The 19,171-nt window shown below is 41.4% G+C and overlaps 1 protein-coding gene across 18 annotated transcripts in view; it reads right to left on the reverse strand.

The window, feature by feature from the left end:
* MBNL1 (muscleblind like splicing regulator 1) overlaps positions 1-19,171 on the reverse strand; it is a 386,422-nt gene that overhangs the window by 17,343 nt on the left and 349,908 nt on the right. For 12 of the 18 annotated variants that reach the window (XM_078666711.1, XM_078666707.1, XM_078666700.1 and 9 more), the window contains 2 exons: positions 17,825-17,860; positions 17,074-17,168 (listed from right to left, as the gene is read on the reverse strand). The exons of 2 other annotated variants lie outside the window; for them this stretch is intronic. In XM_078666711.1, the coding sequence (XP_078522837.1) occupies positions 17,074-17,168; positions 17,825-17,860 (131 nt within the window). The remainder of the gene's footprint in view (positions 1-17,073; positions 17,169-17,824; positions 17,861-19,171) is intronic. 4 more of the 18 variants (XM_078666712.1, XM_078666708.1, XM_078666703.1 and 1 more) reach the window with 1 other exon arrangement.

The raw sequence follows: 19,171 nt of genomic DNA on the forward strand, positions 1-19,171 counted from the left end.
CTCGGGCTGCGGTAGTCCAGGATCCCAGGTAGTGACCTCCCAGGTCAGTGGCGATTTCAGGTGCCATAGGATATAAAGGAATTGTTATTTGGCGGACGGGATGTTTGTGATGGAGTAACCCTGTCTGCCAAACTCGCAATCAGGCTCCGAGTTTAAAATGAATACAAAAATTCAATTTTTTACCCCTCCTTTTTTGGCATCCCCACCTGACGCATCGGCACTAAATTTGACATGCTTTTTTCATAAGCAACAATTAATTTTTTCATAAGCAACAATTAAACAAATTGCATTTGTTATGCATGATTAAGTTTTTGTTTTTAAATACTTTCCAATAATATGAACCTTTATTTTATTTATTTATTTGTGGTATTTGTAGAGCGCAGCATTCATCCCAGGGGATATCAAGGCGCTGAATAAGAAAGGGCTGCTGAGGTTTGAGCAGGGGGGGTTAGTATTTGGGAAAGAGATGTGTTTTGAGTTTTTGCCGGAATGAAAGAAGGTTCACAGTGTGTCTCAGATCCATCGGTAGTTCATTCCATCGTTTGGCCGCCAGGTGCGAGAAGGCTCGTCCTCCTGTTCTTGTTTTGTAAATACGCTTGGGTTTTGCTAGGGCTGAGTTAATGGATCTTAGGTTCCTGTTTGGAGTATAAAATTCAATTTTCCCTTGCAGGATTGTAGGGCCTGTTTTATGGAGGGCTTTGTGCGCATGACAAAGTAGTTTGAATGTGGCGCGCTGGCGCATCGGCAGCCAATGGAGTTGTTTTAGACATGCCGATGCAGAGTCTCGTTTGCCTTTGTTACATACCAGCTTGGCAGCCTGGTTTTGCAGAACCTGAAGGCGGGAGAACAACTGCTCGTTCATTCCTTCGAACAGAGCATTGCCATAGTCCAGGCGGCTGACTAGAAGGGCCTGGGTGATCGTACGACGACAGTCAAGTGGGATCCATGTGAAGATCTTAGCAAGGAGTTTCAGGATTGCAAATCCCTTACCCCAAAGTGTGCGCACGTGGTCCTTCATGGATAGTGCGTCGTCCATCATAATGCCCAGATTCCTGGCATATTGTTTCGGGGCGGGGGCTGTTCCCAATGACGGTGGCCACCAAGAATCGTTCCACGAAAGTTTGGCTCCTCCGAACAATAGAATTTCGGATTTTCCGGCATTGAGCTTGAGGCAGTGGTTACGCATCCAGTCCGCCATTTCGGAGAGGCAGCTGTGGAGTTTGTTTTTAGTTGTTTCTAATTTTTCCGATCTTTCATCCAAGGTCACCATCAGCTGCGTGTCGTCATCATATGAGCAAATGCCGATGCCCCACTTTCTTCCGATGTCAGCCAGAGATGATACGTAGGCATTAAAGAGAGTGGGGCTTAGGGAAGCTCCTTGTGGGACTCCACAGCCAATGGGACGGGGTTCAGAATGGAATTGGCCCATATGCACTGCTTGGGTGCGGTTGGACAGGAAGGATTCAATCCATTGCAACGCTATGTCTTGTATTCCTTTGCTCCGGAGAATGTTCAATAGACATTTGTGCGACACTGTGTCGAACGCTGCCGACAGGTCCAACAGTATCAGAGCCACCGAGCCCCCTTGGTCAGTGATGCATCTGACACTGTCCGACACTGCCAGCAGCGTAGCCTCAGTGCTATTGTTGGATCTGAATCCAGTTTGGGTGGAGTCCAGAAGCGAGTTGTCCTCGAGATATTTGGATAACTGTAAGTTAACCATTTTCTCCAATGCTTTGGAGAGATAAGGGAGTTGTGAAATTGGCCTATAGTTCTCTGGGTTGAGAATATCGGCCCCAGCTTTCTTCAGGAGGGGGGTTACAGATGCGTGTTTCCAGCAATCTGGAAAGGACGCGGAGGCAAGAGATTGATTAAAAAGTTTGGTGATGATTGGGCATAGAGTCGGTGCAATTTCAGAGAATACAAAGTGTGGGCATGGATCTGCAGGGGAGCCGGATTTTATTGCTCTAAGGACTGTTAGTACTTCCTCTTCGGAGAGTGGTTGGAAGTTTGATAGGCGAGGGGAGTTGCCCAAGTCTAGGCGATCGTTGTCGTTGTCGGATGTAGATGGGCGTACATCAAAGTTATCATAGGGGGAGACGGTATGGGAGGGGGTGAAGGTTGAATAAATTTTATTGATTTTTTCAGAGAAGAAGGAGCTAATCCGTTCGCATGCTTCTGTTGAAGGGGTGAGTTTTTGCGAGGTGCAGGATGGGTTGCTGAGCTCTTTCACAATTTTAAATAACTCTTTTGCCGAGTTGTGGTTTTCGTTGATTCGTTGCACGAAAAATGCCTTTTTTGCCTCTCGGATGGCAAGGATGTATTGTTTCCTTTTGGCAGTGTAGTTGGCTCTGGTTGTGGGGTTTTTCGCTTGTCTCCATTGGTGTTCTGTTTTTTGGCATTCCCTTTTAAGGCTCTTGAGGGAGGGGGTGTACCATTTTTCGTTAATGGTTGTTTTTTTCCTAACATCTCGCAAGGGTGCTATTTTGTCCAATGTTTGGCGGATGCTAGTTTCTAGCCGGATGACATTGTTGCCAATAGGTTCGTTATCTGGTAGGGAGACATCTGTATCGTGAAAATGATTTTGAAAATTGGAGTCTTTGATTAGTTTCCAGGCTCTATTGGAAGTGAGGGGGGAGGATCTGATTTTCACGGGTTTGCCAGGAAGTTCAAGTGAGAATGAGAGCATGAAATGGTCAGACCATGACAGAGGGAGAGTTTCCTTGAAAGTGGTCGACTCGGTGTTCGTAAAAAGGAGATCCAGGGTGTGCCCTGCTATATGCGTAGGGCCATCAACCAGTTGTTTCAGTTGGAGGATTTCCATGTCGTATTTGAGCTGAGCGACTCCAGGGGCATTGGGGTTTTCGTAATGGACATTAAAGTCTCCAATGATCATGTAGTTTTTGTGTTTTAGGCACAAAGGGAGTACTTGATTCAGGAGTTTCGCACTGAGGTTAATTTGTTGTCCAGGTGGGTTATAGACGACTGCGCCCGCTAGCATGACATGATTAATCTACAAATGATTAAGAAACCTATGCTACTTTCATTAGATGCCCAAAAAGCATAAGGACTAATCATCATACGTTTTCTAAAGGAAACACTGATAGGTAGATGATTGGGCCTACACAGAATGATCAATGTTTTTTTATTGTAATCTAAGAGGTGAAATTAAAATACACAGCCTCCTCTCCGTACTAACTTAAACACGTGCTATAGTCCCTTGTTGTGTAAAAAAATACAACACGAACCACAGAAATTGTCTTTAAAGACTAACCTGACTCCTTGTTATAGAAGCAATTCTCCACAGATACTAACTTTGAGGGTTTTACAAAGCACTGGCCACAATGACATCAAGATTCTGGCAAACGTTGGAGAGCCTACATTCTACACTTTTTAATAACTGGAGACAGCTTACATAGAGGACATGGCCACTGACAACAGGAGGGATTACTATGTTATTTTGCATGAAAAATGACAAACAATGACAACTATGAGTGGTGGCAAAGAAATATACGTTATTTGAGGAATATTGGAGCCGGCAATTGGGACAGAAGTCTCAAAAGCTAGTCAAAGTACTGCCATATATAGTATATACAGTTAAATATAGGTCAGATACAAAGATATTTAGTTTAATTTTTAAAACCTCAGTGAAAATTAATAGAAACTATCAATATTGCATGTTGCTTTAAATTAAACTTATAAAGATACTAGGTGTATTACTATCATCAGAAATCGTTGTTAGTTTGTTTGTGATTTTGTAATTAGATAGCATTGCAGAATAAAACCCCCACACAGGGTGTTGGCTGCTTAACCTAAAATTATATTTGAATAACTTGATTTTTGTATGATGTTTTTAATAGAATGTCAGATATGACTTACATGTAACATACACAATGAGAGAGATGTGACAAGGCTTTTTAGATTTTTATTTATTTATTAGACATTTATAAAGCAATATACCATAGATGGCTTCATAACTGTAAATTTCAAAAAGTGAGTAGTGTACACATTTTGCCAATATCAGCTGACAAATGTCTGCCATGTGCATCTTATGCATGCATATTTTGTTCACCTTTATTTCCTTGATTCCTGAGAAATATAAATAACCAACAGTAGAACTGCAGTTCTTTATAATGTGGTGCCGGACTGAAATTGTGCAGTCAGCACATTTGAAACATACTGAAAAAAGGTCTATCTTATTCTTGGAGCACTAGAACTGCTGCAATGAAAGCAGTCCAGTTCAAATTATAGGCAGGGGAGTGCAATTCATGATTTTATTTAGCTTTTTTGGTTAGAAGTGAATTCCTACTGATTTGGGGGAGAGGGCATTCCCTTTTTTGGCTAGGCATGCACTTACTGTATGTTTATTTTTTTTCAATAAAAACATCCAAGCCGCATTCCGGTGGTTTTTTTATTTTATTTTTTTAGCCTGGGCAGCGCATGTGCTGCTCTGAGAGGCATGCTGTATTCAGGTAGGGACTTGAAGCTCCACTCACTCCCCGCCCATATTTTTCATTGGCTTGTGTCATTGTCCACTGTAAACTGTGGCTGTTCATTGGTCAATTGGCTTAGTAGTCCCTCCTTAGTACCTCCTTGTCTAATTTTTTAACGTCCCATGGCGACACCGCCTGTTAGGTGTTGTTACTCAGTAGGCTTTATTTACAGCCTCCGAGCACTATTTTCTCAAATAGCTTTGCCCTGCCTGCTATTGTAGGAAGGACATGCTTCCTCCTAATGCTTTTTAAAAACATTTATAGCACAGGTGCTGAACGCATTTGCAATGCAACAGCTCTCACATTTGCGACAGCTTTAGCCATTGGCATTGTAAATGACAATGCCTTTTATTTATCTGTTTTAAAAACAACACATAAATAAACACACGCATCTAATCCCCCTCCTGAGGCGGAAGCCGGGAGGTAGTTGTTTTATTTGTTTGAGTATTCTTATTTTCTGCACGTTTTAAACTTTCTGTACCCTCAGCTTTTAATATCACTTGCACTCAGCTTGACCACGAAGCTTTGCAGCACTGTTCGAATCATTTGTACGACCTCGTGTGATTTACCCTGCTTGACTAAATAAGTGGTGGTAATTCTCCCCCTGCCCCCCGCCTGACTTAATATGCGCTACCGACTCTTCCTTGCCACTCGAACCAACTTCAGCCGACTTGGGCGCTGAGGCAGCCGAGTCCCGGGCAGGTTGAATCTACTTTGGCGGCCATCTTTGTTTGGGGCGGCGTTTACACGCTCTCTATTGGCCACTATAAAAACGGAAGGTCATGCCTCCCCGCAGCGGACGCGTTCAGCGGACGCGTTCAGCGGACGCGCCGGACCTGCGCCAGAGTCGTGCCAGAGTCCTGGCTGTCCACGACCAAGAAGCGGCCGCAGACGTAAGCACTGTCTCATTTTGCGATCCTCTATCCCTCATCTCCTACAATAGTGCGACGCTTAAGAACCTTAAGCCCATCCACTGTACCTCGGCACTTATTTCACTTCAAGATCTTACCCCTCACCTGCCTTTTACATCTTGCAGCCCAGGACAGTCTAATAATGATTCAAGGCACGATTGTTCTATCTCTCGGATCTTGGCCCCCATTCCTCCCATTACAAACACTTTACTCATAAAATCCGGTTTGATTAACTGTCGCTCTTTAGCAAAACACTCTCTCGACATTGCCCAAACTCTGGAAGAGGAAAAGTGGGATCTCCTATTCTTAACCGAGACCTGGTTAGGGGATGAAACTAATCCCGCTATACACTTAGCCATACCTTCTGGCTACAGTATACTGTGCGCTAACAGACAGGGCTCTCGCCCTGGAGGTGGAGTTGCCATATTATATAGATCTCATTGGACTATCTCCTCCTTCCCCTACAAACAATTGGAACGCATTGAAGCACTCCCCTTTTGTATTAAAATAGCGGCCAATTTTACCTTTTCTGGCCTTTTGGTTTACCGCCCCCCTAACTCTAAAACATCCCACTTACCTGTTTTTTTAGACTATGTTCTGCAAGCAACATCGCGTTATGCAAATTTTACCCTCCTCGGGGATTTTAACCTTCATGTTAAAAATCCCTCGGATTCCATCACTCTCAATTTTCTATCTACCTTATCAGATGGAGGGCTAAACCAACTTATTAGCAGTCCAACACATAAGGCCGGACACACTCTTGACCTGATCTGTACCAACCTGGATGGACTATCCATAAATGAACCCTTCCCGGTGATTTGGTCCGATCACTTTTATTCCATTCTCATTTTCTTTGCACAATCAAGACCGTCATATACGCCCGGCTAAATTACAAGGTAGAAACTGGATTAAGATCTCCCTTGATAGTCTAGCCGTCCATCCCTCGCCTATCCATCTCTTGGATACGGTCTCTAACTTAAACGCCAGACTGACCAACTTCAACGGCTGGATCTCTTCCGCCATTGACCTCCCTGCCCCTATCAGGCCCATTAAAACCGATCGCTCCGCTCCTTCTGCCCCCTGGTATTCCGATGAGCTCCGAAAATGCTAATCGGCATGTAAGCTCCTTGAGAGACGCTGGAGAATAACTTATTCTCCCGACTGTAAGCTCCTCTACAAATCTGCCCTAAAAGAATATAGGAAAAAAATAATTGAGCACAAAAGAATCTTTCTGGAAGAAAAAATTAACCGTGCACAGGGATCATCTAGGGAAATATTTAACACAGTCAGAACCTTCACCGACCCTTTGGCTCTCAAACGACCCTCTCTGGTGTCTCAGAAACTATGCAATAGTCTCTCCGATTTTTTCGAAAAAAAAATTGCCACCATATACGACTCCTTCCCTAGCAATACCAATCCAGACATTCGTGTAACCAATACTGTCACCATTGGATCAGACTGTACGTTCTCCAACTTCAAAGAGATTACCTTGGATCAATCCCTTTAAGAACTTTTAAAATGCAAATCCGGTTCTCCTCTTGATCCGTGGCCTGCCAAGCAATACAAATCCCTGGCACCTATTCTTAACCCCATTTTGAATGGAATATGGAATGATTCTCTACACACTCATGGAAGCATGCTCGGTTAGTGCCCATATTGAAGAAAGCTAATGCCGACCCCAGTGAACCCTCCAACTATAGGCCGATCTCTCTTTTACCAGCTCCTGCCAAAGTGCTCGAAAAACTTGTACAGCAACAACTAGCAGGTTTTTTAGAAATACATGGTGCTTTTCACGACTCACAGCACGGTTTTAGACCAGGGTATAGCACTGAGTCAGCACTTATCGAGATGGCCGATGCCGTACGCTGGAGGATGGATGAGGGATCTAGAGCGGTGTTGGTGCTGCTTGACTTGTCGGCAGCATTCGACACCGTTTCCCACCCCCTCCTCCTGGACCGCCTACAATCCAAAGGCATCCAGGGTACGGCCTTAAAATGGATTGCATCTTTCCTGTCCAACCGGACACAGGCAGTGTTCACCCCTACCTATACCTCGAACAGTCGTCCGCTTCGGTGGGGAGTCCCCCAGGGCTCCTCACTGAGCCCCCTCCTATTTAATGTCTATTTTTCTCCCCTTGCTGAAATCATCGCCCAAACTGGAATAAAGGCCACTTCCTACGCAGATGATATTCAACTTTTATTTTCGTTCAATAGTATCACCCAATCCACCTTTGACCCACTAAAAAACTGCCTGCGTACCATTGCCCAATGGATGGACAATAATTTCCTCCGGCTTAACGCGGGGAAAACGGAGGTACTATTCTTTCACCAGCCGTCCCCATTGGATCCCAACATCTGGTGGCCTCTTGATTTGAGTGCCCCCCCCCCCCCAGCCTAAAGAATTGGTGAAAAATGTAGGGGTTAGATGGGATTCTAACCTATCATTCCAACAACAAGTACATACGTTTCTGCAGCATGCTTTGCCAAAATAAGGATGGTGAAAAAGTTCATCAACTTCTTACCTAACAACACCAGGAAGACTATAGTCCAGGCGCTGATCACCTCGCATCTGGACTACGCCAATGGCCTATACACTGGACTGTCTGCAGGTCTATGCCATCGACTCCAGACAGTCCAGAATGCTGCAGTACGGCTGGTCGGTGGCATTCCCCTACGTGAGCACATCTCGCCCCACCGCCGTAGACTACATTGGCTGCCCATACAAAAAAGGGCAGAATTTAAAGCATTAGTACTGGCCCATCGTGCAATGAGGGGTAAGGGCTCTGCCTACCTTTCCACCTGCCTCTCCCCCTACAGTAAAACCAGGTTCCTTCGCTCTTCTTCAAAAATCTTCTCACTACTCCCAGATTAAAAAAAAAACGTTCAGGCGGAAAAACTTTCCAAGTTTGTGCCTCTGCCCTCTGGAACAAGCTACCAATCTCCATCCGGATGATCCAGGAAGAACTCCCCTTTCGGAAAGCCTTAAAAACTTTCCTGTTCTGCTAATCCCCTCTCTAAAAAACATCTAACTCAGCTTAAGATCGCACAGGAGCGCCGGGACACCCCGTTGGGGTAGCTGCGCGCTATATAAAACACACTAAATAAATAAATAAATTTACAATGCCAATAGCTCAAACTCTCAGAAATGTGTGACCTATTCATTGAAAATGCTTGTTACATGTTTGTTGCAGACCTGCTGACTCACAGTCTGACAGTACAGCAGTTGTCAATGGAGCACACAGATTCACCAACCCAGCCTATATTAAATTTTAAATCCTTTCGGATTGATCACTTTCATCTCCTGAGTAAATGTTATACTGTTTTATTGTAAAGCTACTTCACAGGTCATCTTCATTGTGCTGTAAAAGTGGATATTGCATTTGTAGAGGAAGTGCTCATCTCCTCTATGGAATACAGAAACAGTTTACATTCCAGGGTCCAGAACTAAACAAGTACTCCTTAACAATGTTCTTCCTGCCCTAAGTAAACTATGGCTTACTTTGCCTCTTGAAATTAATCTATTATACTCCAGTGTGCATTTGAAATTCATAATTTGTGCTTGTCCAAAGACCTATCTGTTGTTTGTGCCAATTTGTTAATTGTTGATGTATGTGCTAATATAAGTCCAGTTCCCAGCGGTTGATTCCAGACTCAGGGTCAGGCAGGGAATTTGTCCAGGGTACAGACAGTTCTTATGTGTTTTAAAGAATATGAGCTAAGACGTTGCCCCATGCTATTTCCCATAGGTATCGCTCTGCAGCAGGGCAGATGCTGTGGGTTAGGAACCAGACTTTGACTGTCTGAACCACATCCAGTAACAGGCACTCATTTAGACACCTTTTCAAGAGATATTCCGGATACCGGACACAAGACCCCATATACTTTTATTCCAACATTATGTTTGTGATGCTAGAAAAGTTGAAGAAATAAAGTGGCAATCAACTACAGGAAGGAGTAAAACCACGAGACATGCCCCAAGGGTGTAGGTTGCGGTCCTGTGTGAAAATCTATGGAATATAATCACATTTTCCAGAAAAAAAACAAAGACGCACTATTCAAGTAACAATGTTTAGTATTCTGCCCTTGTTCTATTATGTGATTTCCACCTTCTGCTCAGCCAGTGTGAACGTGCTGTGCGCTCAATAGAATGTTGGAGTGATGATGCAATCGGAATGTTGGGTGCCTGAGAGGTTGGAAGCGACAACAGCAGAACAAGGGCAGAATACTACACAATGATCGCAGTGTAATACACAATTAGAAGGTATTCAGCTGAATGGTTCCAAACCTGAAGTACACCGACCCTCTATCCCTGCCACAAGCTGCATCACCCCTCACACTTTGATCCCCCATGTTATTCGCTCACTCACCCTACTGTGAGGCTTTCTCTTACCACACATTTCCCCTCCTTGTCCAAACCCATTGCACTTTCATTTTTCCATATCTCTATACAGTGCTGCATTGCTTTGTATCTTGGTGCATGCTATACATTGCACATAAATGCATACTTACACACATACAGATATGACTGACTCACTCACACATTCAGTACATTCCCTCCATTTGCTCGACCATACAAGGAATGGTCCAAAAGGGATGCAGCGCTTATAACTGAGCAACTTCTGAGCAAAATCTGAAGCTTACTTAGAGAGGAAATTATAGAAGCCTTGAACCTAGACTGGTGAGATCTCCACATACCTATGGATTTTGCATCTCTTGGGATTGCACTTGTATGTATTACCTTTTGAATTAGAGATGAATGCTAAAATCTTATCCTACCTTCAATCTCTCATTTATCTTGTTTACTCATTCTTTCTCACACTCTCTCTTGCTTATTTTCTCTTCTTATTTATGCTTCTGCTGATTCCACTAGAGTGCAGAAAAGGCTGGACCAATTAGATGCTTTCCCTTATGACTCGGATCCTTCAGGTTTGCTCCCAATATGTTATTGCATGTGAATATGTGTTCATCAACTAATCGACTTTTGACTAAGAGCCTATGTATAGTTTAATTGGCAGGTACTCTGTCACAAATGTGATAGATATCCTATATCATATACAATGCACATATAATAAGGAATATGGGATATCCATCATGTTGGTGGCACAGTACCTATCTGATAGACTCTAAATCAGGTCCTTATTCTGGTCCCTTTGAGTTTTACAATTTGCTAGTGTGTGTTTATGTACCACTTATTGAAACTGATCTATGCACTTAAATGTTTTTCCCTCTCTGTTGCTGTAAATCATTATGTTCTTTGTAAGGAGAGTTTGATTCTCTAATCCCAGCAAAGCCAATAACCCCCTTTTATCACCCAGTTGTTCCTAGCCATTCAACCCGCTGCTCAGATAGTTGTTCCCACCATTTTCCCATGTAACTATTTGTACATACATGGGGTCTGGTTGCCTTGCCATCTGTCACATCTTCAGTGGTGGTTGCTACTATCTGTGGTGGTAGGGTGGGGGAGAGAGTGAAGAGGGAAATAAAAACAGGAAAATGCACTTACCTGGGTATGGCAATCCGCCACCCCCCTCCATCCTCTTCTCTTCTCCTGGCAGCAGGAATCAAACAGGCTCCCATTGTTCTCTAGCCAATCAAGATGCTGCATAACAGCATCATCGCGATTGGTCTGAGCGCCTAGGTTCAGAGCTCAGACAGGGACTGGGAGCCTGTGCATGTTCTCCACCCAGGCTGTGAAATACAGCCCGGCGGAAAACATGCTAAGTAAACATGACTGTATAGCTGGCCCAAGACGGCCAGCCATACTGTCATGCGCACTTTGAAAGTGCCTACCACTCCTCCTCCAGCTCAGCCTCACCCCACAACCAACTGACTTGTGTCAGTACGGTAAAATAAAATTATAATAACATTGCGTTATAATTTTATTTTTCCATTTTTAACTGCTCAGTGAGCAGTGGGCGATGCTCCTCCGCCTTAGCGGTGGAGGCGCCACTGACCTCTTCTACAAAAAAGGTCAGCATTAGCAGCATGTTTTAACAAACAAATACAGGGCTTATAGGGAGGTTGGTGAATAGGTTATTGTCACAAATGTGGTGAAGTACCCTATTCCCCTGTTGCTTTCTTAGAGTAAATGGACTATCATGTTTGAACCGTCAATGCCCTTACCGACCCCGCTGAGGGAATCTGTAGATCGGCGTCTGCCTCAGTTTCGGCCACCAGTCTAAATGCCTCAAGGGATTTGTACTATTTAAAGCAGATGGTCTGAGTATTTGCAGAACCCACACCAATATAAATAAAAAGCATTAGCTAAAAGGAAAGCATTTCTTGGTCTCTAAGTCATGATAGCTTCTGACACTGAAGGAGCTTTGTGTGTGCATGTGCTCGTTGTGAAAGAGCAGAATTCTACCACTCAGTGGTTGAACTAGGCTGATCCAAAGCCCAGGCAGTTTTCTGTAGCAGACACAAGACAAATATAAATGACATCACACACCAATGGATGAAGAGGGGTGGCTAGAGGCTCCTATATGTATGTATATCGTACATACAATTTTAATAAAATCAAAATGCTTTGGCTAACACAGACCTAAAAATGACTCCCAGACTCTGGGGGAACACTCCCGATGTGTCGGGTTCATTCGATTTTATTTTCCAAAAACAAATACCCACTTTGGGAGTTTGATTCTGAAAAACAGAAACGTTTGCTGAGCAGCCTCAAAAAACATGGTGGCCACTAAGCAAACGTGCAATACTTTCAGGGTAGTGGCTTCTATAAAGACAAATAGATAACTCCAAATATTGCAGTCTGAATGTCTACCACAGCAATGTACATTCTACCACTGCCCTGCCAGAATGGAATAAAGCCACCAAACTGTACATAAGGCACTAAGGGGTTTATTTAAATCTTCAGCAAAAACAACAGCAAAAACAACAGCAAAATTTAAATCTTGCCAGACAGAGTAAATTACCTTGTCGTCCTGATGGAGTACCCACCTGCCAACTTTTTAAATGTCTGTCAGCTCAGCTGACAAGTCACTAACTGACAGGAACCACGTAAGACAGTTCCTGCCAATGTTTAGACTCTGGCATATGGCTCCGTCAAATAGGACAGTCATACAGTAAATTTCAAAACAATTTTTAATTTCAAAAACAAAATCCCAAAGTTGTTGCCCCCCTCTCCCGCCATGGGAGTCATCTCCCATGGTGAGCGGGGCATTTTTAATTATTTTTACTGCCCCTTACCACCAGGTTTTTCCTGGCGGCGATGAGTAGTAGAAAAGGGCGGGTGGATATATAGCCAGTTCTCCAATGGCCCTTACTCCGTTGGCCCATTGGAGATGTTCGGCCACAGTGGATACAGAGTCGTCTTTGCCACTGCCAAACTAAGGTATGCCTGCATCTAAATTCAGCGGGGGAACCAATATATCGATGGTAAGAATACTCTGTCACCGTTGCAACGGAGTAGGCTTACCACCAATATATACACCAGGCCCTAATCCCCCAAACTCTGACCATTTAACAACTTGTTCATGCCAAGGCCACAAACTGCTGGTATCTGGATTGCACATTTGCAGTTGTGTTTAGTAACCTAGTTTCCTTCTACTGACTGCTACATCCACTTTAAATAGCAGTCTGGCCACAGACTCTTTCGGTCATCACCACAACAACTGCAATACATCTTTAAATCTGTCTTCTGATTTTTCCCAGTCATGATTATCACAAAGTTGCTCTACACCCTGGTATACATAACTTTCTTTTGAAGCCATGACAGATGTCCTTAGTGCTCTCTGCTGCAGAGGTCTATATTGAAATTTGGTAAACAACATTCAATCAGTTAGAAAGACTTATAGCTGTAGCTCGTGTATCGACTTAACAGAATGCTATTTTCCATAACCTGTGCCTTTATTCCTGACCCTACATGAATATTACAGTCCTAAGTAGGATGCTCTTGATCATATTTTTACACATGTCAGTCCTTGTCATTTACAGCCACATTTTATTTTTCAGTAAATAATTGGGTATCTTTTTTCTTATTGTCCCACATCACTTTCAAGTCACTATTCTCTGTGGCAATTACTAATTTCAATTTTCCCTTTATTCTACAGTTGTATTTGTAGTTAATTGAAGTATTATTTAATTTCAGATGTTCACAATCAACAGTTGTGTTACTGGATCTTCTTTGTCAATATCTTCGAAAATTGGGCTTTTTTTGCATTGGTGGAGAGCTTAATTTACCTTTTTTTCATGTCATATCTTCAGAGTTTTACGATATATACTTGGGATAAACATAGCTTATAGCTCTAACCATTTAAAGGAACAATTGGGCAAACGTTATACAGTCAAACTACGTTTTTGGGGAAAATGTGATATTACATTATGGTAAACAAACTAATAGATTTGATTTGCCCTGGTATTTACTAACATTTTTAAGATGCAGTGGCTATATGAGAACTGTTAGACCCAAATGTATGACTTCATCAGTGAAATTCCAAGTATTAAAATGTAAAAAGGTGAAATAGTAAAACCTACCACCCACCAAGCATTACATGATACAACAGAATTCTGTTGGCTATGATAAATGCTGGGCTAGCTTTGCCTGTTACCCCTAAAGAGCTCTAACTTATTAAACTAGCCCACTTACCACCCTGATACTTTTATTCCAGGTTTTCTACACACTATGTTTATGAGCTAAGCAAGTATCACTCATGAGCCAAAGCCAGTACTGACTTAGAATTGTGGATGTAAAGTAGAAGTCATTCTGCTGTAAATATATGCACCTGACAAGGAAAGCCACTAATGAATATTGAAGGTTCTAATGGGCTAACATTACCTCTATTTTTTCATTTCATGAATGAATTGTAGTCTGTACTTTGAAAATGCTACATAATCTGACTTACCTAACAAACAATCACAGTTAGATGGTAATAAGGAACTAGCTGGACTTATATGTCTTACACTGAAATCTGTTAGTGAGTATACCAACCCTGCTTTTTGCTTACAACCCAATGTATGCCTAATTCTCCTGATTTTGCTGGAGACTGCACAAATAAGAGTCCAGCCCACTGTGATAAACAAAAAATTCCCCCAAGCCGTCAAATGTTCAACCCTTTTAAGAGGAACTATGCTTATCTCTGTACAAACCATGTGCATTATAAAAGCCTATGCTTCACTAAATTTAGCTTTACGGGTTTCTGCCAGGACATGACAACTTAAGATTTCTGCCTGCTATGAAAAATAATTGTGTTGATCATAATCCATTGTACGCTGCTTTGTTGGACTAGATAATTTTGTAATGAAGCAGCCACTGTTATCAGTGACTAATTCATATCCAAGTTATTTCCTCAAAACCGTGCCTAAGCGCTAAAATTCACAAACATTACCATAAAGAGTCAAAATGTAAAGCATAAAGCCTTTGAAGTTAAACAGAATGGTACTGGAAAGTTAACTTAGACCAACAAGAATGAATGTGGAGAGGGTATGAAAGTGGGACACAGAAATGCTGAAGCATGAATTTTACTCCAATTTGCCACAAAATGGCAACTGATGTATACTAACAGGCAGAAAATGACTTACACTTAAGCATTTGATGTTGCTTGGCTTGACAAACGGCAACTACCGGGTAATTGAGAATGAATATCACATACACGTGTAGTTGCTGGCCAGCAGCATTTTTAGGAGCCAATTTAGTGCAGAAAAGTATTCCCTCCAGGCCCCTTTTCACAAAAAATACATTGTTTTATCATATTTTCAACTAGCAAATGGAAGTCAGAATTACTTTAGCTTATACCAGGGTACAATGATTTACAACGGTCAAGTTCTTGGGAGGCTGCCGTGAGTTGATAAACTCAATAGAGTAGTGCTTTACTTTTTCAAGAAGCCTAAAGGTGCAAAGGCAGGGGTGTATTATCATTTCCTTATCTGTCAGGACACACAATGAAGAATCAAAGGTGACTGCACCCCATGCCATGGCCCTTGCCTGAGTTCTGATTGAAAGAGTACGATCTAAATGAAAGATTATTGTGAATAGCTGATTGGCACTAACATTTATCCGCTCTCCAAAGAATATATTTAATATTTATATTCTGGGGACATCCTTGGTATCTGGAACTACTCTTGAAAGGAACTGGGGTACCTGGGCTGTAAGTAGACCACTCAGGTGGAAATTAATGAGACATACAACGTTGTGTCTCTGTTACAATATGAGTTGTTCTGTCTCGGAGCGCTTTGGAGAAACGCTGCGAAGCCGGGCATATTCATTAGAATGATACTGGCTGGCAAAATGAGACAAGGTCGGCCAGTCCAGGTCCTGCCGGGTCTCGCTCTTTCCATCTTCAATTAAGGACAGGTAACTAATATTATGGAGAAGATGAAAGATCAGGATTTGCACACAGACTCTGCCTGAACTAATGAAGTTTAACACAACTTCAGTACATGTAATTTTAATTAGTTAAATTCTAGTTTTTAGAATACAGTGTCTTAGCTTTTAAACACACAGACTTGCACACAGACTCTGCCTGAACTAATGAAGTTTAACACAATTTTAGTACATGTAATTTTAACTAGTTAAATTCTAGTTTTTAGAATACAGTGTCTTAGCTTTAAGGGAATATGAAAAAGTGCTAATTATGTGTTTTATTGTACAGACTGCTAAGATTTTAATTAAATCAAGCAATAAAGATTACTTACTTAATTTTATGTTTGATGGTATTGAAAATGACCAGTAGATCTAGGAGGTGAGGACCTACTTTCCCATCTATATCCCATATTTAGAGTGAGATGTCTACCTTGACGAGAGAACACAACTTCTATTCTGAGAGGGTGGAAGCCCCATATTTATGTATGAATAGCCAGAGGCACAGACACACACATGCATTGAAACGCACACATATACACATACACATTTCCATGCGATCCAGCACAGACACATGCTATCAAGCACAAACAAATGGCAACACATTTCCAACTTCAACATTTCTGTAATGCACACTGGAAATATACTGCTGTTGGAACATTTTCTAATCTTGTTTTCTTCCATCTATGCAGATATAACTAATGTGATTCTTTATTATCCCAATATCCAACCTGGATTGAATTCAGAAAGAAAATATCACACTGGCACAATGGCAGTATATTTCTGACATCTTCCCTATCCCACACTGACTGAAGAAGAAAGCATATATGCCAATGTCTGTGTAATCCTACAATTTGGCCTTATTAGTAAGTTTATCCCTGACAAATTCAGCTGTACACATTTTAGTTCTTGTCTTAACAAATGTGTGGCTTTGCCTCTTGTGCATACTGCCATCATACGCAGTACACGCAGCCTGGATATATTCAGCAAATAAGTCCGGTAATTTTTCAGTATTTGGACGTTTTTGTCAGGGATATAGTTTGACAATGAATAATAGTAACCGCTGATTACAGACAAGTGCATATCAAACACACATACCTTTATTTATGATCGATTTCCTGTATACATCTCTGTGTGTCGCTCTTTTCCCCTTACTTATAGAAACTGAAAAAGCACAGTAAATCTACACAAAATCACAAACTGTAGAACCATCTACCGAAAACATCGTAAAACGTTCATGACATTGCCCTGAATTTAGAATGCATCTGAAGGTCAACAATCAGTACTACTGAAAATCCCATGCGAATTAAATGAGCCCATTTAGAGTTGATTTTATTTCAAAACAAGGCTGTAACTTAGCAAACCTGGTTGGTTGTGGCGGTTGCAGCGAAGGGGACGCTTGTGGCAGTTGTTGCGGCTGCAGACACACTCGCCGGGGTAGCACCGTGCACCATGGGAACTTTCGTAGGGAAAATCACAAAAGCAGACAAACAGAAGAGTGCAGCATTGTGGGAGCCATGGCAACACGTGGCGGAATAGTTCAGCAATGTGTTTGTAAAAAGCGGTAGGCCACATTCGAAGGTATCATGCAATCACAGTGCAAAGCAGGGCAGCGTCCCAGGGAGGCATTGAAAGAGAAAAAATAAGAAATGCCGGTTACCATCAAATAAATCATCACAAACACTCCAAAATAAAGCAATATACAAATAATTGACATTTCTTTACATCCATAAATATTCACATTTAACAATGTAAAGCTGTGATTTCAATACAGTTCCACTAAATCACGAGTTTTAAAATAGTTATACAGCTTAACGTAGTACCAAACAATTTTTCAAATAGAGTGTACGTTGACATTAAATCTCACAGTCCAATCAAAATCCATCTATGTTGCCAGCGAAAGTGACAGTACACAAAAAAATATGAAACCCAATTTATAAACAAAGCAGTTATTTTACCCCTGTAATAGTTAAATTGGTAGTACAAAATGAAATTACATTACAGTATAATCTGCTTTTGATGAACTTAAAAACAAAGTAACCCCACCAATGGATTTTGATTGTCTGCAAGTGGTCATGTAGAAAAAAAATCTTAAGAAACAAAGCTTGCACCTACCAACACTTGTAGCGGGTGTCATGCACAATATTGAGCCTGCCCATCATGCATTGCAACAGGAAGGTGGATTTGAAAGGGAAAAGAATTAAAACAACCCATCACACGTGTAATTAGGAAATTGTTTCCACAAAAAAGAAAAACTGTTATTATGGCAACAGTAGAATGTAACTGTAAGCAGAATTCAATCAAACAATTGCACAGTGAGAAGTTAGCTGTAGGTGAAGAGAAAGCGCATTTAACTGTGGAAGGGCAGAGAAGATTCAGTTTTTATGCATACTTCTATGGCAATATTCATTAAACGGTAAGTGACTAAGAGAGTTAATCTCAATAATAAAAGCTGATGTATACCTATTCTACTACATATTAATTGACTGATAAATACAGTTTCAATGTAACTCAGTAGAATATCTCACAAACTAACTACCTAAATTATCCTTACATCAGAGCAAGGCTGACACATTGGCATCAAAACATTTGGCCATTGCAATTGGGTCTCACAGTCTTGTTTCCGAACAATGCTAGGTGAAGTCTCTTGTGTCACTGTACCTACTGCGTAAAGGAAGAATTCTTTTATGTCTTCTAGAATGTAACTATGGATAAATTTTGAATATCTCTATGTGTTATATAACATTCTCTACAGGAGTCCCATATCTGAGCAAGAATCTGCCCACAAGGTGAACCAGAATAATCTCTTTCATTTTACAATGATGATCCAAAGCAATATGACAATTTGTGTTCTTGCAAGAGTAGGTCAGATCTACTGTGCTTTAAATGTCATCACCTAATCACAACATGCTTAGTATAGCCAATCTTGAAATATGAAGCTGGCTTGATCTGAAAATGTTTTTTTACATGTATAATATTGACATTAGCTCTGCCAACAGTCCACACAGTCAAAGTGATTTGCAGTGAATGAACACGAGTCAGCAATGAAAATAGTTCCCACTTAACAAGATAATGAGGATGTAAACCTACAAAACACAGAAATATTTCTAATATCATAGGCTAACTCTAACTGCATAGCAATGGCTTAAGAAAGACAGTAATCCAAACATACATTTAATCATTTCCACTTATGGATCATGTAAAACGAGTAATAATTAGATTATCTCTGTCTTCACAGATAATATTCACTTAATACCTCTCATTTGGGAATTATAAGCTACTTTCATTGCTGTTCATGTTTTTGTTAACAAAAAAGGTAATCAAGAATAAAGAAAGAAAAAGTAAATTTTGTGAAAGGATGAGGACAGAAAACATCCATAGACATTAGCTTGAAAACTGCAAGAGATGCAACAGTTATTATGTGATTACACATATAATCAAGTGCTGTAATTATGATTTTTA

This window comes from Lissotriton helveticus, chromosome 11 (genome assembly GCF_964261635.1).
Source record: "Lissotriton helveticus chromosome 11, aLisHel1.1, whole genome shotgun sequence".
Lineage (NCBI taxonomy): Eukaryota > Metazoa > Chordata > Amphibia > Caudata > Salamandridae > Lissotriton > Lissotriton helveticus.